Genomic DNA, 23365 nt, shown 5'->3' with positions numbered 1-23365 from the left:
TCATTTTTTCAAAATTATTTTCGACCAAGAAAAGTCTTCTTTATAAATTTCATTGTGCTTTATAAAGTATAAGAAAAGATTTCAAAAAGTTTATAAAACGCTGCAGCAGAAAGATTAATTTTTTGTATTCTCACTTAAACTATAATACAGTAGCATTAAATGGAAAATAGTTCATAATACAAATTACTTGTTAATAACAACATTTTGGTAATACAATATCGATGTAAAAAGCTCTAACAATGTAATAGGCCTCGCCAAAGCATAATATTTTATGTGCACGTATAAGTAATGACAGGCGATTGGCAAGATCTAAAGTCAACATAATATTTAAAAAAAATTATATTAATGCTTTACTTCGACATTATAAGAAACGTTGCAAAAACATTTGATGTTTATACAAAATTTGGCATTCTTCATCTTTTCAGAAAAATTATTTTACATAACTTTTTGTGGTATGTACTCTATACATAAAAGTATGCAAAATTATAAATACAATTCAACCTAATAAGAAACAAACTGTAAGTTTACAACACTTTTATAACATGATTTTTAAATAATTGTATTTTTTGATTAGTTTACTTTATGATATTGCTGTAAAATTTATATCTATTTGGCAGGAAACGTTTGCGAAATTAATACTACTTAGTCCTTACATCACTGAAAAAAGAATGGCATGAACCACGTTTATGAAATTAAGATAATATACATCCATGGTAACATATAAATTAAAAAAAAATGATGTATTAAGTTCATCGTATAAATTATCACATTTCTTTCGTATTTGATTGTAATTTTTTAATTCTTATTGAGAAATTTCGGAACATAAATTATCTTTCAAGTTTGTAAATCGTTCTGTACTTAGAGTTTTTATGTTATGTAAATGTAAATCATCTAATAATGTAAAAGTTTGTTTGTCGTTTAAATTAATCATACTATAACTTTTACATTTATTATCCGTGAAAGAATGTTTCTTGTCAAGCAATACTAATAATGGTAATTCCTTAACATTTAGTGCTTTCTTTGCCATTTTTTCAAGAGTAGAATGATCATTAGAATTATTTGTTATCTGTTTTACTTTTATTGAAGATGAACTGGCACTATGAGATAAACATTGCAAAGAATTAGACCTAAACAATTTCTTTGTAGATATTACTTCTTCCTCTAATTGTGAGTTTATTTTTTTGTGAGTATTCAATTGTACACTACTTTTCGTAGTATGCAGGTCATGCGTATAAGTCTCTGTACCTTTTAAATTTGAGGTTTGTTTATCTAATTCAAGATTATCAGTCTTATTATCTAAACTATGATCCATGCTCTGATATTTTCCTATGGAACTGCTATTAAGATTTAAAGGTAAATTAATATCGCTATTGCTTTGAAGTTTGTTATTAAAGCCAAATTTGAAAGTTTTATTTGGCACATACTTTATTGTACTTTCTACTTCTTCAACGGACGTTGACCCTAACCTAATTAGGTTCATTTTTAAAGGACTGTTACTTAACGACTTCGATATACTATTTTTAAAATTAAATTTACGTTTGTTTAATACCGCAAAGTTAGTAGTTTGACCTTTAGTTGTATTTGATCCTTCACTAGATGACGGTAAAGACATATTTGCCAGTGGATTTTTTAAAGCCTGGAGATTCTTTAACAATTTTTGAAACTGATTTAAGCTATGTATAGACAGTTCTCTAGTCTGTGAAAAATTACAATTTAATTCTGACGTAAAATTATTTGATTTTGTACTATCCTGATTATAAAATTGCAATTTCTTACTGTCAGTATCATGAGAACTTTCAAGAGATAAATTGCTCAGATTTGTTATATTAGTTTGTAATTCTAATTCCCACTGAGAAGATATTGCTTCACTTCCATCAACTGATCTCTTCTCAAGTTTTTCATTATCTTCTTGCAACTGATGAACATTCTGTAACACAGTAAATGTTATTCACTTCCTTGAAAAGCAGATTAAAATTGAAACCGAAATTATTGATTATTTTACTCACGTATTCTTGAATACTATCACATTTATTATGTTGATGATTTGTAATATCTTTCATTCTATTGTCATTTATTTGATTAAATTCTATATCGTAGTTTAACGTCTTTTGTGGACTAACTAATTCTGCACCAACGCCTGGTTCTCTAGGTCCAATAGCTATAAAATCTAAAAGTAATAAAAACAAAAAATTAAATAATCCATCTGTCAGTTACTATTGATTCAATTACCATTAATAACAATACCATTATCTCGTCGTTGTTGATGTATTTGATTACTAATTTCTTCTAATCTATGAAGACTGGTAGCATAATTAGTTTTTGCAACTTGTATTGCTTTCTGCAAACATTCAACTCTTTCTTTTTGTGTTGCCAACATTTGATCACATTGCGCTTTAACCTCAAAGTATGGTCGTGCTTTAATTATAGAACGACGATGTTTTTCCTCTAATTCTAATAATCTTTTCTCAGCATCGTGAAATAGTATTGCTCGTCTATAATGCTCCCTGCCACACTCTGCTTTCTGATTCTCTGCATCCATTACCTGAATAAGAATGTATTAAATGAAAATAAAACACAAAATAAAGATTCTTTATTTTATATTTAACTTACTTTAATAGTTGCATGATTTAACATATCCTGCCATGCCTGATCAAAATTCCATTCATGCTGATGCGACATAAATCTGCTTTCAGCTAAAGCTACAGTTTCCTTTGCTGCTGCATGAATTTCACTTGCTCTTTGAAATAATTGAGCTTGTTGTTGACATTGTACCTTTAGAAATCATTTTATACAATTAGTTTCTGCATTCTCAAATATTCTTTAAATATTCTCTCACCTGAGCTTGACGAGCAACTTCAAGTGCATCATAATAACATCTTGCTTTTTCAACACAGCTATTTCCTACTTTATTTATAATTTCTTTTAATCTCTTCGTGGTCTCAGATAATAATTGTCTAAATGCAGTATGTGCTTCCTAAATAAAACAAATTATTTTACATTAATTTTAGAAATGAAAAAAAAATGACACAAACAACTTTTTCTAATAACGTAACTTACATCTAATTCAGTTTCAAGTTTATTTATGTCATCTGTTGCATCGTTTAAATTCTCCAACTCAATCTAAAATGTATTCATATATTATTTACAAACTGAGTAAATTGTAATAAATAACTCTCTGAAAAATTTTATTTAACAAGGATATTAATTTAATCTCTATGATTTTTTTTTAATTTTAGATTATTCAGTTATTAATGGATTTTCTTCATAAAACAGAAATTTTCGATGAATAAGAAGTGAAAGCAAAGTGGAACATGGTACCAGGCTGTGTTAGGCTTCACCATCATAATTAGTAAATATATTTTTTTACATGTGTAATTAATCATAACTACGCTATTATGAAAAGCAGACTTGTAAATATAATAAACGTATGAAGAGAAGAAGTGTCATTAAAGATAATTACCTGTATGCGAGGATCTAAAGATCCATCGGCGTTGTCCGTAACATCCATGCTTTAATATTTGACATCTAATTGAACTTGACGTATAATCGTGAACGTCAATTCATTGTGAGTTTGCATATGTATATGATCGTTCCAAATCATGAGAAATGTATAATTCTCACCGCATAAAATTATTTACTATCGTTTACATTTCGAAAACGTATGATGACAAACAATTAGACTTAACATTGGCGTCGACACTTACGTACTACGAAGTACTGCGAAGCTAAACTATTGTTGGCAGGAATACTACAGCGTACAACGTAGTATGTGTATAGCAACGTACCCCCACCATAGAAAATAAGGAGAATTCATATTTATATATCATATATTTATAACAATAAAATGACAATAATATATTAACCTAAAACAATATTCCTTTGTAAACATTTAGTTACTTTTATTTTTCTCGTTATGGGTGTACAACAGTTGATAAAAAGTATAATGCATCCTTTGATCTTGAAAAATGTTGCTTTTGAGAGATTATTTATGTTATAATGACTACTTTGATTGTATTTTCTTTAAAAAGTACGTTCAGCAATTTTCCGTGATTTTTACTAAAACCGTATTTCTAACAATTTCTACTAGAAAGGTTAGAAATTGTTCTAGGCTAATAAATTCTAATCTTTCCAGTAGAAATTGTTAGAGACTTTATCCTAGTAACAATAGAAAGGATAATCACAGTATAAGCATGCCATAGAAATCATACAAATTGAAAACAAAGGCAAATCGTGATTAATAATTTATTTTGGTCTCTCTAACTGTATATATGTGGCAACTCTCTGAAAGCTTATTTATTACAATTCAAATGTTATTAATTACTTGTACTTCAGAGATTTATTAAGTGTAAGAAAAGAAGTATTAAATAAAAAAAAAAAATTATGTAGTTATTTTTATTAAATGTATACAGTCTGTAGAGAATTCTTAATAATAATTGAATTAGATAGTCTACTTTTATTTAATAGTTTAATAAATTGTTTTGTATTTTTAAAGACAGAAGAATACTGAAGTAAAAATCTATAAATCTAAATGTAAATATATGTTGTAATTACATTTATTTGCAGGTAATTTAACTTGACCAAAAGCGAAATTTAATGTATTAATAATAATATCATAGTGTGTAAAGTGTATTAAGTCTAATATAGATACTTACATATTTAATTGTTCACATAGAAATATCGCAAAAATATTCGATCGGTTCTGTTCTTGATTAAAAACACTGTCGTTATCTTGATAAAATGGTTATTTGTTTCAATATTTTGAAAATTGTTATATTTATATGATTTATTTGAGGAGAAGGAAAAATAAGTAAAGCCTTATTCAATGAATATTTATTATTCAGTGTTTAATAAAACAGAAACATTACTCGACTGATTTTAATATTAAAAACATACGCAATTACTACTACGAAATTTACAGCACATTATATAATGATTTCTCTATCCATATTAGAACCTCAGTTTTGTATGCTAAAATAAACATTGAATTGCGTTTTATGAAATACATTGACGAAATCGTAAGAATGCATCCGGTTGTAGTATTGTTTTTTATGCGATAATATTGTAAAAATTTATATGGTAATAATTTTATTACTTCATTAATTACATTTTACAATTAAAGAATTTTATAATCAAATTCCAAATCTTATGTTGTAAATGTTATTATACTGAATGTATAATTAGGTTTATTATTTGAAATAGTAATATAGGTACAGATAATGATAACAAAATAAGTTTCATCGAAATGACAGTCCTGAAACATAAATTTAAAAAAAGTGTTATTTAACAATATAATTAAATTAAATTATACTTTACATCAAGAAATAAAAATCTTTTATTAGATATTTAGAGGAAGTACAAAAATATAAAGTCAAATAAAAGTGTAATATAAATGTTTTCACATGGACATATGAAATCGCTTAATTAATAGAAATAATATTAACATAGGTACGTGTTCAGAGTTTTCTGAGAAATTGTATGATTCAACAACAATAAATTATATAAATAGTGATGCCATCGTTAAATCTAAACAATCCATGTTATTCTCTACCAAGTAACTAGGATATATAATACGACTTGCTAAAAATCTTTAAAATCGTTCTTGTTAGTAATGTTCAGCTCGTATAAAATATTGTAATAAATAATTTTATATCCATAGATTAAATTTTTATTTACAGTCAATTCAAGAATTTTAAATTTTATATAATGAATTAAATTTTTATATGCTGTTAGTTAATAATTTATTAATTACTTTAAATTATTATTAATTTAAGATTAAGTTAAAATTTAGTTTATTTACTAGAGATTTTAGCTTAGTAAATAATACACATCATTGAAAAATTATCTAGAACTCTTTTTCGTACACATTGGTGACATTGGTAGTACTGAATACACAGGAAGTGTCTTTCTAGTTGACCACGTGACGTCTTTTCCTTTAAAATCGTGCTGTTAAGAGGTACGTATGGCCTGGCCCGTAACAGTTTTTGAATCTACCTGCATCTGCGATTTTACGTCAATAATCGTGGCAATACCACGAGATTCTTCAACATGTGATTCAAAACTGTTGTTTTATTGGAAAAAGGGTGAATTCGTTACTTCATAAATAATGATTGATGAGACTGAAAATCGCGTGACGGCAGGTCGGTCCGCGACATTTAGGTCGGTGAGTGCTGATGTGAGAAAAATTGTTAGCGAAATTTCTGTGATTCCAGAACGCAATGGGACGTTACTCTCACGAACCGGTTAATGCGACTAAGTCGTGCAGAGCACGCGGCTCCAATTTGCGAGTACACTTTAAGGTAAATAAACTGTACATCAATAGATCTAACCTTTAAGTTACAGTGTAGTGTGTTTACAAAACGTGTTATAACGATACGCTTTGTTGAATGTGTATTTATGTTCTGTTACAGAATACCCATGAAACAGCACGTGCTATTAAAAATATGCCTCTACGGAGAGCACAAAAATATTTGAAAAATGTGATTGAACATAAGGAATGTGTACCATTCCGTAGATTCAATGGTGGTGTTGGCAGGTGTACTCAAGCTAAACAGTTTGGCACTACACAAGGTACGTTTCAACAAATAAAGGTCGTTTTCTCAAAAGTATCTTTTCACTGATTTATTATTTTTTTATTTCAAATTTATAGCTATTAATAAACACTTCTTGTCTTAGGTCGTTGGCCCAAAAAGTCAGCTGAATTCCTACTGCAACTATTGAAAAATGCAGAAAGTAATGCTGATGTTAGAGGATTAGAGATTGACCGGCTTGTGATTAATCACATTCAAGTGAACCATGCTCCTTTCTTGCGAAGAAGAACATACAGAGCTCATGGTCGCATAAACCGTTAGTATCTACAGTTAATTTATTTTGAAAGGATTGTATTAGTAACTGGTTTTTAATTTAATTAACTTTGTCTGTTTCCATAGCTTATATGAGTTCTCCTTGTCACATTGAAGTAATTTTGACGGAGAAAGAAGATTTTGTTGTCAAAAGCCCAGAAGAAGAGCCTTCCAAAAAGAAACTGAGTAAGAAGAAACTTGCCAGGCAAAAGGAAAAGATGATGAGGGAGTAATTTTATATTCTAATTGGATATTAAATGTATCGTGGAAGATTAAGATTACACTGTTCTCTACTTTTTTCTGTGTTATTTATCACTGTTCCTTTATTCCTTTTTAGAAGTTAAGGGAGACAGTGGATGGAATATCCTATAGTATGTTCCTTCTTAATGAATATGTTTGGATGTCATGATTAGAGCTCCTATTAAATTTATTATTTCTCGAATTTTTATTCAAAAGCGAATATGATTATAATATCTGAATATTTAAATAAGTTACTTGAGAATCAGTATTTGAACCTAAGTTTTCAAATTCACAAATATTCGAGTATTCGTAGATCCGAGAAATAGTAAGAGGTTTAATGAGAAACTTTTAATTACAGTAATCTACAGATGTCCAAGCAAATTATCATTTCGTCAAATCATGTTCCAAATTCTATAACAAAAGGAAAATTCAGTTGATTGGTTCGAGGGTTTATCAAATAGAAAATAAAATGAAGCAGTTAATTTATCTGTGTTTAAGTGTTTGTTTTATTATGTTTCACATAAGACGAAAGTAGAGGGATAATATTAATTACAGGAAGTTGCGTGAGTATTTTTCAGAAATACTAAACTTTATTGTTACATATTTTTTTATATTTCAAATTCTTGCAACCGTTACATATTAAATTAGAAATACATAGGAGTACACAATGTACAACGGTAATTGACGCGAATGAACGATGAAACATACAAAAGTACGTAGTAAAATATTACCGAAATATGAATTCTACTTATAAGTGCTGTATCTACATTCCACGTTTAGTATCAGTACATAAAATCCACACGCCCTGAACTTTGAATATTTTGTCAAGTGTTTAATACTTCGATAATACATAGAAATACTTTGAACACTTTACTGTCTTATAATGAAAGCATCGTAAGACATCGAACTCGCATTTTAACACCATTCTTTTTTAAATTATGTAGCCTGCTATAATGATATCTATCCACTAAAACTTCTATTTTATCACCTAGGTACTTATGTAAATACCTGGTTTCATTACTTGGTATGTAAAACAGGAATGTGTGGTTCGATTATAGCAATACTGGTGTTTGTAATGATCATTCATAAACTAAATGCGTGTAGATACATGAGCGTGGGCGCGCCGATTTAACACGTTTAAAATTTTTTTTCAAAGATGTATACATGACTGTACATTGAATTAGTTTCAATAGAATTCTCCACTGGTGTCAAGAAAGTGGTTCACGAGTTGTGTTTGGTAAGAATAAGCACAGTAATCCTCCACCTGAAAATTAGAAACAAATCATACTGTATTTTGATCTGAAAATATAGACGAGGATTTTTAAGACTTAGTTAAAGCCCTCATAATCTGTATAGTTTCTTTTTAATTTACTTGACAGTTCAGACATATGCTTTCTCAAAAATATAAATAGAATATAAATGAATATAAAGAAATAATAGAAAGAATATAAAGAAAAGAATATAAATGTATTCATTTTAGCGATACAAATACTTGAACAGGTATTCGCAACTCTTTCCTTAAAAGAACCAAGTTAATTAATAAACATAGGATTGAATATTATCAAGTAGATTTAAAAACGTCTTATTTGATGTAACAATGTTGAATAATTGATTTAATTGTACCCCAGAAAACATTTAAAATCATTTTTAACATCATTTTTAAACGTTTTCATTTTTATAGAAGAAGCAGTATTCAAGAATTCCAATCGCAATTGTTGCGTTCGTAGGGTGATTAAATGATCGATCAATAATTGTGCGGGTTAGTTCGCGAATTCTGCTTATCGTAGATTTTTTTTTCATCAAAGAACCAACCAATTAGAAGAGCAGCAACGATGAAGGTCGGCGCTGGACAGTACATGTCCAGGAGTTGAGCTATTACGATGTTCCCGATAATACCACCGAGACGTGCCGCGACCATGGAAATAGCAATTCCGGTCGCACGTAGATGGGTAGGGAAAACTTCGGTTATTAGACAGTCCAGAGCTGCATTTCCACAGCTTATCACACCGCTGAAGAAGGCTGACACGATCAAATTGTGGTGCTTGTTGTACACAAAGTACAATCCAATCGAGCACAACCCTGACGAAAGTGTACTGAACACTGCGGGAAGGGTATCGTAAGTGTGTCAGCATTCAAGAATCTTTATTCTTTTCCTCTTTGTCTTCTGTTCTTCAACTATTAGCTTGATGCATATGAAACTACCGTCATGAATGAGAAGGCTTGAACGAAAATAATTTACTTTACATATACATGCTAAATACTTGATAAAATTCATATAGAAGTAAAATAAGTATAAAAGAATATATAGAAGTAAAATAAGCATGAAAGTATCTATAGAAGTAAAATAAGTAATTATGATAATAATTATTCATTTATGGATAATAATATCATAATCATTTATGGATTTGCAGTCAATTTTAGTATACCTTGATAAAAGTTTCTTTTTTTTGTATAAACTTTGAATATTATTGCTCAAACTTCAGATTAAATAAAAATGTGTTAAAGAAGATGAAGTGAATATGAAGGGTAGAATAAAAGTGTATACAATGAAGAGATCCTTAGTACTGCACACACAATTCGTGTTTGAAAGAATCGTTACACATCTGCGAATTGCAATTTTATATGCATCGAGTTAATAAAATTGTGTTGAAGTTCAATAGAAGATTTTAATCGAGAAAAAGAATGACAATCATTTGAAATATTGAAATATATGGAAATAGATTTGATATTATATTACTTACCGAGGAAAAATTTGCGACCGAGTCGGTCCATTCCCAAAACAGCGATGATATTTGCAGGAATTGCGGAGGCAACAGTGATCAGCGACTCCAAGAAAACGGAGGCGCCGATTTTATCCGAGCAAAGGTTCTCGATATTATGAGAGCCTTTTTGAACCACGTAATCGGTCACTTGGCATATTGATGCGATCTCACCGGGATGATCGCGATGGAACTCGTCGAAACGGTTGAACAGCTCGGGGAACCACATCATTAGGCCGTAGTAACCGATGTGAAAGGTAAAGTTGATGATGATGGAGATTATGGTGAAGCGAAGAATCGGCGAGATGAATAGCTGTTTGCTGTTATCTACGATGTCACTGAGCATTGTCTTGCATTTATTCTTTTCGACACCGACTTTCGTCGGTTCCGGCTCTTGGTAGTCATCGAGGATTAGTTCTTTCACCTGCCGAAACCAGAATACTGATCCTCATCACCTTTATTCTCGATAAATTAAAGTCTATTTTTAGGAGTTTGCATAAAGATATAGGCAATAGAAAAAATGCTTTATTGAGAAGTTAGAAAAAAATGTAAGAAGTGTTAAAAGATTTCAGAGAAGGTTGGTAAAAGTGAAGTGTAACTGTGTGTTGCTATTAATTCAATTTGAACGTTTGCTAATAGTTGATACATACTTACCGTGTAACTTTCACGTGATTTGCCAGTGTTAATGGCATAGATTCCGCGGAAGATGTCGAGCGCTTCCTCGTATCTTCCGCAGGACAAGAGGTATTTAGGGGATTCAGGGAGCAGCAGGAGCAGCCCCGCGACGATAAACGACGGAGCAGCGCAGATCAGCAGGAAGATTCGCCAAGAATTATATGTGAATGTCGAACTCGCAATGCCAATTTGATTAGGGATGATCAACCATGCTAGGCCTGAAGAAATTTAGAATTTACCACTTTTTTAATAGACGTATCTAAAAGTTGCAATGAAAAGACTATTACTTCTATTGATTGATTGAAGTAGAAAGAACATATTAACCTTTAGATATTGCAAATAATTCGTAATTTATATCATACATCGATTTGAAATTTATAATTTCATACATTTAAAGTTAGTTTATCAAATATTTTGGTGCAACAATATGAGTTCTGCTTACCAGCGACAAAAAGGTTTCCAAGCGTCCAGAATGCTGCCATAAAAGACAACATCGAGCCTCTCTTAGACTTCGGCTGGAACTCTGCGAAATATGACCAGATGACAGGTCCACTACCTCCGAGGCTAAAAAGGCGAACAATTCATAAAATATCGTAGTTACGAAGTTTGCAACTGAACAAATATTTTCTACAAGTATTGAATTGAACAGAAAGTGGCTACCACCCTCTAGGCATTCTGTATAATGACATTTTATAGATTGACCGAAACTTGTTACGGGCACTTTACACAATGTCTTTTCAAACGGCCATTCTACACAATGCCCACGTTGAACACATTGCCCGTAACATACAGATGATTCCGTCACTTACGCAGCGCCGTTAAGGAAACGGAAGAACATGAAGAGTTCATAAGACTGGCTGAAGCTGGAGGCCACGATGCAAAGTGCGTTCGCGAACGAGATGGCGATGAGAACCTTTCGACGACCCAGGGCATCCGCGACGGAGCCCCAGGCGTAAGCGCCGGCCATCATGCCGATGAAAATGATCGAATTCAACCATCCCTTGGCTTGCGTGTCGAGTTTTAGATCACATTGTGCACTCGGCAGTATGAAGGACATGGAGATCACGTCCATCTCCTCGCTGGTGCTGACGAAGCCGCATACCGTGAGGAGAAAGTAGTGGAACTTGCCATAGTCTGAAGGAACACCAAGTGGAACCAATAAATGATAAAAAAGTTTCCCTATTTCCGAAATATCGGGTTTTACATGAAACTCCCGCCAAACTGGTGTGCAATTTATCTTTTGTTCGTGATAGGAATATATTGGGATTGGAGGGAAAGTCCGGTAGACAGAGGCGAATCGAATGGATTACAGGGTGAATCGAATAAAAATAAGAATTTAATCTACATTTTTCATATCGTGTGTTATATTTCTCACTTCTTGTTTCTTATTTGCCAAAGGAAGATTTAGAGGTTCTTCACTTTTTATTATAATGCGTCAGTGTTTTTATTCCTTTATTGTCAAAGAGAAGACCATTCGATTCGTCTCGGTCTACCTTAACATTTTGAATGCCATGGGGGTCACCGGTGATCCCCGACCAAATCGAATTACTATAGTTCACTCAATTAAACGATGATTATATGAAAACATTTCTATACTATAAATAATGCCACCTAATACGGCGACATACAGCTAGTTCAATGTGTAATAATCATAATGCAATTCAATCAAACGATTTAGTATTATATTTTTTCTATTGTGTGTATTTTGCTTTATAAAATCGTGCGCCGTTCAACGTGTTAATTTCTTTTTCTATGTACGTGAAATTGATGATTTTTTGAGAATAATGCAGTGAGTAGACACGTTACCGGTAAGTTCGATAGCTTTCTCGAAATCTGCTTTATCGTAGGATCCTTTCTCTGGATCTAGGGTCTTGCCCTTTGTTCCAATACCTGCACAAAAAGGAAAATTAACAAAATTCAAGAGTTCGTCGAAAGAATGATTAATTTCGACTAATTTCTACTTACGGGCAAGTTCGAGATCCTTGGAGCCACAGCCGTTTAGCCGCTCGTCTTTTACATCACACTCTGAAACAGGAAAGTTCAATAGTCGCGTATAAATTTTAAACACTGCTCGAATTAACACCTGAACTTGCAACGCGTCAACTAATCATTAACTTATCGGTTCGCGTTTAAGGAAACTATTAACCTTCTCTCGTGAATTTTGAGGGTTCGTTAACTATAACAGACGTTCTTCGGGTCAAAGCACTGTGATTCTGTCGAGTTGCGAATGAGGATTAGTTTAGAATTGGCTTAGCAAGAAAAAGGCGGTTGCACTCATTAAAAATTTGTCAATCGATGATCAGGCCTCTGTGAGACTGGAATCATCGAAATCACTCCCTGTTTTGTTGATTCTCTTTGTTATTTTAGACAAAGAGTTCATAGGACTTTGCTGACACCAGGAAATTTTCTTTTAGGCCCTTTTCATGTGACAGGAGCTTTTAAACGAGTGTGTATCTAATTTGTCACTTCCGAAATATAGTTTATTTGTACTAGTTTAGTTCTACTATTTTTCTTCTTGTAAATAATTATTTGAAATGAAGTTGAAGTTTTCTGCCTTAAAGGGAGAACGGACATATTAGGACCTTCTTCGCATGGAGAACCTTTTCTTCAGAATCCACAGTGTACGAATCGCCAAAACTACTTTATTTAACTTCAGTTCTTATAGTTGAACGATGAAATTATAAGATACAAAACTCCAATAGTCGAGTAACGTATTTTTCGCTTGAATTGATAAGAATCTTTAAGAAACTGATCAACCGAGTAGAATAATATCTCAGTATTAATATAGAGCGTGATATAAGAGTTCGGATGTTAAATATTCGAATGTTACAGTAAAACATCTGCAGTTTAGTGAGCAGGTATGGTGAACGTTACTTTTGTTTCATTTGTTCTATTGAAGTCATCATTCTTCATTCTCTTCGTTTTTCTTTGTTTTCGATAACAATTGGGAAATACGTACTATAATTGTGCTTAGAGCCAGGTTCACTCTCTACCATTCTACGATATCGGCGCAGTTGGGTGAATCTGGCGTGGTGATAGGGTCAGCTAAGAAACCTTCGTTCTCGATGATGGGCTTCGATCGATATTAAATTGCTCTCGTTCTCGCGGTTTGCTGGATCTCGGCGAATTCTTCCTGCTGAATCTGCGCTGATCTGCTGCTGCTCGTCGGCGGGGCTAGGTTCTGCGCTCACTTGCGAGCTGAAACATGGCGCAAAATGAGATCTATCGTTACATAACTGAAAAAGTGACGCTTATGCTGGCGGTTGCTCATGGTCAGTCGGATTACAAAATTTTCGCGAAGACATTGAATGCTATACAATTCATTAAAATTGTGTGATCCCGTAAAAATACACCAGCGACCAGGCAAATGGAAAATTATGGTACGATGTTCAATTCGTTTTATAATAGAGACATTCTTGCATTCAATACTGTTCATTCAATGCTGTTCATTCAATACTGTTCATTCAATATTAACTGGTTAGCATTAATGTCTTGTATATGTGTTGAGACAACCAAACATAAAGGTGGTACATTTGATACTATCATTGTCTTGTATAAAATTCTTGTATAAAATCATTGTCTTGTTGCTCTTCAGCACTAAATTAAAAAATGACACTTATGTTTTAGTATTTATATATCTATTGAAAATAATGTTTAAAAGTTCATAATATTTAGAAGATTTCGATGTACAGAAAATGTTTCTGTTAGTAGTACAAAAGTATGACAAACTTAGGATTGCCTGAAGGAATTTTTCTATTTTATATGATGTCTCGAGGCTTGCAATTAGTCTTTCTAGGGTCCAAACTGACGTTACTGAAAAATAGATAACTACGTTCCCTTATGAATTTCACAGGAATTACTGAAACGATGATTAAAAATTAAGAAAAACAACTAACGAGTTTTACTAGTAATTCCTCAACATTAGGAAATTAGAAATCAACGAATGACCGATATCTATGGTTGCCATTTTCAATAAGAAATATAGTAAAGAGCTTTTCATAGTGCCTAGGATAGTAAACTAGCTTTAAGGGGGGAAATACCTTTAGACGGATGAAAACGAGCTGATCTTCATGAATTTTTTTGTAAAGGAAAGAATTGTTTTACATTTTTGAAACTTTGGTTATCATTTATTATATTCTTTCTCTATTACAACGTATTTTTTGTTTTTCAAAATATTTAAAAATGGCGGAGTTATGTCCCTGTTTTTCGGGAAGGTTGTGGTGCAACTTATTAAATGGTGTAAGCTCTAGCATTGGCTACACTGATTTGAAACAAACCAGCAAGACATATTTCGATAACTAACACTTACAGTTTGTAGATGAACCTAAAGAAAGTGAAAAATATTGAAAATTGAAAAAATGGCACGCTTTTAAACAGAAACTTTGAATTTTACATGAAATTTTCTCTATATTTTGCAATAAAAAGGTACTTTTATTTACCATTTATTTCATATCTCTAGGTTCATATAGAAGACAATATTGTTATAGATATGTGTGCAAAATTTCAGCAAGTTGATTGAGTAGTTTTTGAGTTATTGATTCCACCGATTTCGAAAATGTAATTTTGAGATAAACACGTTCAAAGTTTCGATAAGTGATAACTCAATAATTTCAATGACTTATCAGCTAGTCTGCGATTCCTGCGCCATACAATGTTCCTTCTGTTTCCTCATAGAGCTGATTTTCCTCCATACGTTGCTCTCTTCTTGCTTTTCGAGCCTCTTTGGTAGTTAATGAGGTGCGTCGCTTCTGTCGAATTACTCTCTGTTCGTCAATTTTGTCGGCGTATGTTTTTGCTTGTTTTCCAATTACAATATTCAAAGCACTCATAGTTCTTAAAACTGAAGTATATCCTTCGTTAAATAAGCCAGCTGCCAAATATGCTGCAATTTCAATAATTTTTATTCCTGAGTGCAGGTGCTTTGGAGCGAAGCGCCAAACAGTTGAGTTGAAACTCTCGTTATTGTTCTGAGTGTGTCCGCCCAAGCACCTCTCAAGTAGATTCTCTTCAGATAAATATTCGTAAATGGGTAGGATGTGCTCCTGCACGTCTGGATGTAGTGGTGCAGGATGTTCTATAAGGTCCAAATTTGCTCCTGTAACTAGAGCTTTCTGCCACTTGCACCAGCTGTAATTTCCTACCGGGCAGTATTCGTGCCTTGGATTTTCTTTGGTGGAGCATAAGTGATAATACGAGGCCATTATAGCTTTCTTCATATTTTCCACACTATGAATATTTCTTCATATGGCTAAGCCATAGTATGCGGTGAGTTTCCTGATAAGCGCATCAGTCAGCTTGCCTTTTCCACCGAGGTTTTTTGTTTTTTTTAATATTTCGAAGCCGGCTGTATGATACTTTTTCTTGTATAACGCAAACAATGTAAAGTAACATGTTTACAATGATTGAAACGAGGGAATTATGAAAGGCGGATCCTCCGCTTCGAGCGCGTGAATATATACCTGCGGTGGGCTACCGCCTATGAGTCCCGATTATGGGGTATAGCATCAGAAGGGCTCCGAATTTCGCTTTAAAACTTTGGCACCATACTCTTAAGATGTTATACTAACATCCTATAGAAAAAAAAATATTGTGATTTTTTAAGGTTCTAAAGGTATTTCCCCCCTTAAATACTCATGTTCGTATTTCTTTGAAATATATCCAGCAAGAAAAACCATTAAACTTTGGAAACTTGTTCGACGCAGGTTCTAAGACTCGTTTCTCTTGTAATTCCATATTTTCTGCTATTCACCATGTCCATTTTTATCGACTAAAAATTACTTTGGACTCGAAGGCATAAATAATCGATCGCGAATAGACGTTGATCTTGGATCGAGGAAGATTAAGAGTCGCGTTTATTTGCTTTTACATCGAAACGCATGATCCTACGACTGGACGAGATCACGTGCTAGAAATCAATATCGGCGGGTTAAGTAGGGCTAATTTGTAATTGCACTGATAATGGGCGTGGGTCGTAACGGTCTGAAAGGCAACGATTTGGTAGTTTCCCGACGTCGAAGATGACAATAGAGTCTGTTTACAAAGCGACTACCGAGCGAGACGTGATTCGCATCGACGAGAATTTTATCATTCTCCATGGGCTAATAGGATTGTTATTGCAACACAGTGACACGGAGGGAATTAAGCCTCGAAAAAACATGTCGAAATTTTAAAATAAAGAATTTTGAACCTATTGTTTACTCAACTATACTGTTCATTTCTGTTTAAAAAACAATCACAGTAATGAATTTCATAGTCCATTCCTTGTTTGAATAAATTCATTAATTAAGGTGTTAATAAATTCTTTTTGTGAATTGATGTTTTTGATATAAAAAGCGGATTCATGTTTTCTTTTTAACTTTTAAGGAAAGTTAATTAATTGTATTGAAACAATAGTGATAATTTATTCCTAGTTTCTTGGCCCATTTTGAACATTTACAATAAACGAGTTATGATTTACCATTTTTTGTCGAATACGAAACAAAGACCAAATGTTATTTTAATTTTTTGTCTTGGACACTATTGTACAAATCACTTCACACTACTTGCAACTTGAAACAGTCGCAAATATTTATCACGTAAAGGAATGATGACTGTCTTTTTCTTTGCTTAGTGGTTTCATGTCCAGCAAAAACTTGTTACGTGCTATAATTGTCAACTACGATTATTAATTACTAAATTACCATGCGTATGTAATTTACACTTTTAGCGGGACGTGCGAAATTGTAAATACTGCATGAAGCTATTATTTCTCAAAATACTCCATACGTTATTAGTAATCCTTATAAAGTAATTGAAATTATTACTTATTATCACATTTTTATATGTCATTATATTTTTCACGAAAAACCAGAATATTATTTAGGGTATTTTGTAACGAGTGTTTCAAACAGCAGAAGTTTACTATTAAGTTAAATATTCATTATGATATACGATTTTTTACTTGGGCGTCATTCATTTTGTAATTTAGAAGAGAAACAAGACACGTAAATTCGTCCAGTTTCTTAAGAACTTATTAGGGAAGACTGAATCTATTACGCAGCAATCAGATCGTATTTTTCAACGTGACATCGCCCAGATACATTCAGTATCTCTACAGTGAAAGAATAGTTCTTGATAAACGCATTGAAGTCTTTCCGCGATTAATGTTATCTCTTCATGTAAATATTACGAAGAGTTTTTGAAATGAATCTATGATATTTGGGAATGATGTGAAAATGATCTCAGTTTCATTATGGGATATCGAATAATCATATTTGCACTCTTTGTATAATTCGTTTCTTGAGATGAATTTTTGAAGTTATAAAAATCAAAGGTAAACGTACTGAATATTGATCAATAAAAATTTTATGTTACATATACAGTACAGTATCAGCTATTTTTGTAAACTGAGACTAGTTGATGTTGGATGATCAGTAATTTTTCCCCGATGCTTTATTTTGACTAGATATTAGATGTTTGTATAAAACTTAATGAATTCAATATAAGTAAATGATTTATATCTTTCTATAATACTTTTGTGATAATTACAAGTTTTTAAGGAAATGACTAAATTGAAACGGTACGGTTTAATTTAGTACCGTTTTGTGGATGCTCCTAATGTAATTGGGCTATGATAGACTGTACCGGAATGAAATAAAAATTTGTTCTTGCATGAAATCACGAAGTCCCGACCTTGATTCACAGATGACTGCACCCGTTTAACACATAAATAGAATACGCTGCGATCGCTTTAATTATTACGTGTTCCCACAATTCTATTATGTTCGATGTAATGATCCGATGCACGTAACCGACTATGTGCGCCACCGTGTTTCATATTTTTCGTTACCATGTATCGAACAAAATTGCGTGAACCTTGAAGAACGCATTGCCATGGACGACTAATCGAATCATACGTGATTTGTTAAACGATTTACAATGGAATTTTAAGTACCGTTGGAAAGTAAAACACATTTAAAACATATTATTAAATGATGAAACTTTGAAGATTTTTTAAATACCCTTGATACGTTCAGAAATGTCGAAGCGTTATTTTTACAACAAAATTATACCGTGAAAACATGAAAGTTAATTAGTCAATAGAATATTTTCTTAAGTTATATAAAGAGAACAAAATAATTGTTAAAAATACTGTGAAATATTGCTTGTAGATGAGACTATTACATATATTATCTGGTTAATAATTGATTAAGAATTAATGATAAAAAAAATAAAATAATTGATCTTTTTTATAGAAGATGGAATGGGAAATATGTAGAAGATTTAAAATAAAATGGAAAAGAGAAAAAAAAGAACTCATCGACCGTGACAGGACTCGAACCTGCAATCTTCGGATCCGAAGTCCGACGCCTTATCCGTTAGGCCACACGGTCGTTGAAGGGTAGTTTTCTGAAATTAGTATTTGAATACGGCAAAATCTATTGCCCCTGCTATCTTTTCAATATTAAATAAACTCAATGTGCAAAAGTTTAAACAAATCGTTCACAATATTACTTCGCAGAAATTATTTATTATACAGATCCTATTGTAATAATGAATTTGGAACACGTTATTCGTTAAAATAAAAATGATTTCATATTCGATGGTCGTTTTAAATAATTTAAAGATTATTGTTATTATTTTAGCATAAATATTTTCATTCTTAACAATTGTTAAATATGCATAGAACTCAAGTGAAAATTGTTATGAAACTTATCGTCATGTCACTTGTCAAACTTATCAATGAACGATTTTGTAAAATTATTTATTGAAATTAGTAAAGCGAAAAGGTGAGTTTCTCATTGTAAATGTCTTTAGATTTAAAATTATAATTTTAGTTTTGAATATGAGAGCAATTTGAATATTAGAAACACTTTTGAAGTGAATGTTTAGGGGACGCACTAAATAATATTTTATTTTACAATATAATGTCACGTATATCTTAAGGACTCGGTGGAGTTTCTAAGTTTTATGCAAGGATTTACAGATGGCGACACAAATTCCAGAAAAATATCAATTCAATACCTTGGCCAGTTACATTACAGACCCTGAAGTCTCAACGATATAATTGACAGGGAGGCGTGTCGTAGCTTAATGCCGTTCTAGAAAACGACTGAATATTAGCAGACATTGACGGACATCCTGTACCAAATACTCGCTAAGGAGGCGATATCACGCGCGTCTCTTTGAAACTTTCCGCGAACTATGCGGATCACGATCATCTGAATTATCTTTGGTACAATTATGCGGAAGCGGAGCTGGGCAAATTTGAAATTCGCATAAAAACCATTTAACAATGATGAATAGCCTCTTTAATCGCTTATTTTTCATTCAACGTAAATGCTAATTAGAAGAATGCGAAAATTATTAATATTAGTAGCTTCCACTTTGAAAATTGTCATGGATAACAAAAGCAGAATCGCTAAATTTATTATTAACACGAATGCCACATGATTTCATAGAAAAAAATATACAAAATGGATAAAATAAAATATTAAATCATTCGATTGAATTCGATTACTATCATTGCACGTTCATCTAATTGAATGTCACCGCATTGGGTAGCATTATTTATAATATAGAAATGTTTGCCAATAATCATCGTTTAATTGATTGAATTATAGTAATTCGATTTGCTTGAGGGTCACCGTTAACCCTCATGGGATTTAACGTGTTAAAACAGTTTCGAATAATAATAAAAATTCTATTTGTTTTTAGTAAACTTAAACAAATACTAACCATGAATTAAAATATTTTTTCATAAGTGAAAGATGGTTCATCTCGGCAGCCACTATAAATGTTAGAAATGCACATGTAGAAAGAACGTATTCAGCATGTTATGTTGTATAGTTTTCAAAGTTAATTTTAATGCATATATTAAATTACACGGTTTCAAAACGGAAATGATGTAACTGTAACGTTGAAGATTATACTTAAATTACGTGGATAACTTATGAACATATGCAGAATAACGAATAAATTATTAATGAGTTACTGACAGTTTAAGTAATATTGAAATACTCAAAGTTGTATTTTCTAATAAGGAGATTAAAAAATTAATTTCGAAGCTAAATTAAATTTATTCTAGAATTCACGTTGCCTAATGTTCATTTTTATCTGATATACGAACCAGAAAACTGTATTACTCGCAGAATGACCCAATATGTTCTGACGCGATGCGGATTCTTCCGCCTGGCACTAACGCGGATTCTTCTGCTTAATGCTAAAGTGATGCGGACTCTTCCGTTCATTCCCACGCATGACTCTGTACTATAGTGAGTTACTCGCAATGACCATAGCTGATTTTTAGATGATTAGCACATGTGTCCACCTCAATCCCCACTATTTTCTATTCTCCAATTTTTCACGTTCGAAGGTCTACATACCTGGAATTCTCAGATAGGTATTCAAATTTTGTCAATTATTGTCTGGAGTAAATGTGAAATTCTCAGATAGGCAAATTTTTTAAATTGTTGTGTCAGATAACAACTTGTTACATCTGCAATTGCGCAGAAATATTGTGTAACATTCGTTACCAGTGTTCTTGTCAATAATAATTAAAAATAACTTTAATGATAATTTAATATAATAGTAAACTAAACTCAGCACGATATTCACTAAACTAGACATACTAAACAATGATAATTACAAAATGTTTAGAACGTGCAAATTAACTATATTTTTAAAAAAGTGCTTTTATCACGACCGTGAAGATAAAACATCGAAATAATTAAATTTTCTGCTTATTATAATTCTCTGGTGAAGCTATATTATAATAATTTAAGTAAGTATCGATTTTACTGATTATCATAGATATTTACTTATATTTTTATAAATGGAAGACATTAACATTAAGAAATTCTATTTATTTCTATGGCAAAACAATTTAAAATAAAACAATTAAAACGCTATTTTCATTAATACAAAATTCCCAAAGTAAATTTCATAGAACTTCGTTGATTTCTTAATAAAGAAAATATTCGTTGATTGCGTTCAATAATATCCATAAATATTCGTTTCAAATTCAAATATTTACTTTCAACTTTTTTAACGATACTTACTTTAATTTACATGCGATTAAAGTTCAATAGACTAACCACTGAGAAATCTAATATCTCATGTGCACTGACCCAGTAATTTTCTTCGAGATTATTAGACCTTTACTGGTGGTATCTGTTTCTAACGTTATCCCATGAATGCATTATTTTGTTAAAGCAATTATGGGTTCAATATTATGCAAAAAAGAAGAATAGAACTATCAACCAGAAATAATATCTGGTAGATTAGTTAATGGCAGTAGGAAACGCGTTCGAACGAAACTTGTTCCCTTTGCAGAATGCGTGCACGCGTTGCACCTGCGGTACGCATCATTGGCGATAGCAATTACATTGACCGGATCATTCAACTCAATTTCGCAACGGATAATTGACAATTTAACTCATGTAGTTAATTACACCGGCGTGCATCGACCTCAATGCGGAGTCGCGAACCCTTTATACCTCTAAAAGGTGCTGGAATTGTACGTATTGTTGTCTCGCCTCGATTGATTTTGGGTGTGTTACCGAAAACATTCTAAACTTGTCTTGCGTAACAAGGCCAATTCGATTTTTGTAAATATATTCCCCTAAAATATGCAAGTGATGTTCCGACACAACGCTGATACCGAGCAAATCGAATACTTTAGAAAATTATCATTCAATCTTAATTAAATATAATATAAATATAATATAATCTCCGTTAGATTAATGCTAAGGTGACAATCATTGCAAGTATTATGAGTTTTAGAAAATGCTTGACAAAATATCAATATTATTGGGAAATAATTATTCCTTAATAATTAAATTAATATTTAATAAGTACAGTGGTGACACTAATAATTGATATTTCCGATTATTTTATTAAGACTCTTGACGATTGAGAGATTCAAAGGATATATTCCTTAAGAGCAGACACTGAGAGTGATTACTGGCGATTAGGTGTATCGAATGATAATTAAATGACGCTTATTGACAGATTATGTCGCGAGGAAAATTGATTGATAGTAATGATAAACAGTAATGATAAAATCATGAGTTAATCGATAAGACATCTTCATCGGCGATAATGCTAAACTCGAAATTTTAATTGATAAGATTTTGAAAGAGGAAGGACGTGTGCCGATTTTCTCAATCGCTCACTGTAAAGAAGACGTCTCAGATAAGGTGAAATCCAATTGGGAAATAATCAAATAGGTAGTTAGGGTTTCATGTTTCAATGGTAAGGGTTTACAACTATATTGCTCCACGAGGTAGCGGTAGAAAATGCTAGGTATGAGGACCCGACTCTACAATATCCTCGAATACAGTTTCTTATTGACGAGCAAATATTTAATAGATGTTTAACAAGGCAAGCTTGCCAGATGTTAAATTAGTTTTGACACAATAATGTTTGGAAATTATAAAACGCGATCTTTTAAGAGAGGCTGTTTTTGTACCCAGAGGTTTATCAAATCATTGCACATGCTGTTTGAATAATTAAACTCTGGTATATTAACGTATATTATTTTTCTTACGGATTTTAACATTCATTAACTTCAAAATTTTTTTAGAAAAGCATTGTATATGATACCAAAAATTCCAGTAACTATGAAATGAATTTTAAATTTTCTTAATTTAATTTTGTACTAGTTCTCAACTAGCAATAATTTTTATTTATTAGAAGAAAATTATTATTAATCACATTTAATACTCTATGTCCCCTACAGGTTATTTTTAATCCTTGCATCATGAATTTTTCATTTTTTCCAGATTTCGGTAATGAGGTTTTAATGAAATATTTTAGATTGTACGTAAAAATTTAATGAATCACACGCAGCGGGAAAAACAGATACAAGAA

General features: G+C 31.9%; 4 protein-coding genes and 1 non-coding gene across 11 annotated transcripts in view; 1 reads left to right on the top strand and 4 right to left on the bottom strand.

Annotated features, from left to right (window-relative positions):
• Nucleotides 1-108: 108 nt before the first annotated feature.
• On the bottom strand, nucleotides 109-3788 carry LOC116425251 (uncharacterized). The gene is made up of 7 exons (XM_031972716.2): nucleotides 3461-3788; nucleotides 3058-3120; nucleotides 2837-2974; nucleotides 2611-2772; nucleotides 2245-2542; nucleotides 2007-2167; nucleotides 109-1927 (listed from the first exon to the last, which is right to left on the bottom strand). The coding sequence occupies exons 1-7, from the start codon at nucleotides 3506-3508 to the stop codon at nucleotides 803-805; spliced, it is 1995 nt and encodes a 664-aa protein (XP_031828576.1). The 5' UTR covers nucleotides 3509-3788; the 3' UTR covers nucleotides 109-802.
• A 2070-nt stretch (nucleotides 3789-5858) lies between these two features.
• RpL17 (ribosomal protein L17) lies at nucleotides 5859-7136 on the top strand. 2 transcript variants are annotated; one of them, XM_031972742.2, is made up of 5 exons: nucleotides 5859-5953; nucleotides 6210-6296; nucleotides 6408-6567; nucleotides 6673-6843; nucleotides 6927-7136. In XM_031972742.2, exons 2-5 carry the CDS (start codon nucleotides 6216-6218, stop codon nucleotides 7070-7072), a joined length of 558 nt encoding a protein of 185 aa, XP_031828602.1. In that variant the 5' UTR covers nucleotides 5859-5953; nucleotides 6210-6215; the 3' UTR covers nucleotides 7073-7136. The 2 variants fall into 2 exon arrangements, with proteins under 2 accessions (XP_031828602.1, XP_031828603.1); XM_031972743.2 differs by lacking the exon at nucleotides 5859-5953 and adding an exon at nucleotides 5960-6137.
• Nucleotides 7137-7647: 511 nt separating this feature from the next.
• LOC116425252 (synaptic vesicle glycoprotein 2C) overlaps nucleotides 7648-23365 on the bottom strand; it is a 45332-nt gene continuing 29614 nt past the window's right edge. For 5 of the 6 annotated variants that reach the window (XM_031972719.2, XM_031972721.2, XM_031972720.2 and 2 more), the window contains 9 exons: nucleotides 13473-13711; nucleotides 12479-12538; nucleotides 12320-12403; nucleotides 11323-11647; nucleotides 10956-11077; nucleotides 10493-10731; nucleotides 9821-10262; nucleotides 8892-9179; nucleotides 7648-8343 (listed from right to left, as the gene is read on the bottom strand). In XM_031972719.2, coding sequence (XP_031828579.1) covers nucleotides 8288-8343; nucleotides 8892-9179; nucleotides 9821-10262; nucleotides 10493-10731; nucleotides 10956-11077; nucleotides 11323-11647; nucleotides 12320-12403; nucleotides 12479-12538; nucleotides 13473-13509 — 1653 coding nt within the window. In that variant the 5' untranslated portion in view covers nucleotides 13510-13711 and the 3' untranslated portion in view covers nucleotides 7648-8287. Of the gene's footprint in view, nucleotides 8344-8891; nucleotides 9299-9820; nucleotides 10263-10492; nucleotides 10732-10955; nucleotides 11078-11322; nucleotides 11648-12319; nucleotides 12404-12478; nucleotides 12539-13472; nucleotides 13712-23365 lie in introns of those variants that run through there. The other variant, XM_031972722.2, reaches the window with a different exon arrangement.
• LOC116425257 (uncharacterized) lies at nucleotides 13751-17788 on the bottom strand. Its single transcript, XM_031972741.2, has one exon. The coding sequence runs from the start codon at nucleotides 15727-15729 to the stop codon at nucleotides 15139-15141; it is 591 nt and encodes a 196-aa protein (XP_031828601.1). The 5' UTR covers nucleotides 15730-17788; the 3' UTR covers nucleotides 13751-15138.
• TRNAR-UCG (transfer RNA arginine (anticodon UCG)) lies at nucleotides 18813-18885 on the bottom strand. Its single transcript has one exon. It is a non-coding gene; the product is annotated as a tRNA-Arg (tRNA).

The sequence above is a fragment of the Nomia melanderi genome, chromosome 4 (genome assembly GCF_051020985.1).
Source record: "Nomia melanderi isolate GNS246 chromosome 4, iyNomMela1, whole genome shotgun sequence".
NCBI lineage: Eukaryota > Metazoa > Arthropoda > Insecta > Hymenoptera > Halictidae > Nomia > Nomia melanderi.
Note: the sequence above shows the minus strand (reverse complement) of the source record. Positions and strands in the feature narration are given on the sequence as shown.

Coding starts and splice junctions, on each gene's coding strand:
- LOC116425251 (XM_031972716.2), bottom strand. CDS start 3,508: ATGGATGTTACGGACAACGCCGATGGATCTTTAGATCCTCGCATACAG. Junction 3,121..3,460: donor CTTTAGATCCTCGCATACAG/GTAATTATCTTT, acceptor AATACATTTTAG/ATTGAGTTGGAGAATTTAAA. Junction 1,928..2,006: donor GTGATAGTATTCAAGAATAC/GTGAGTAAAATA, acceptor ACTGTGTTACAG/AATGTTCATCAGTTGCAAGA.
- RpL17 (XM_031972742.2), top strand. CDS start 6,216: ATGGGACGTTACTCTCACGAACCGGTTAATGCGACTAAGTCGTGCAGA. Junction 6,568..6,672: donor ACAGTTTGGCACTACACAAG/GTACGTTTCAAC, acceptor TTCTTGTCTTAG/GTCGTTGGCCCAAAAAGTCA. Junction 6,844..6,926: donor AGCTCATGGTCGCATAAACC/GTTAGTATCTAC, acceptor CTGTTTCCATAG/CTTATATGAGTTCTCCTTGT.
- LOC116425257 (XM_031972741.2), bottom strand. CDS start 15,729: ATGAAGAAAGCTATAATGGCCTCGTATTATCACTTATGCTCCACCAAA.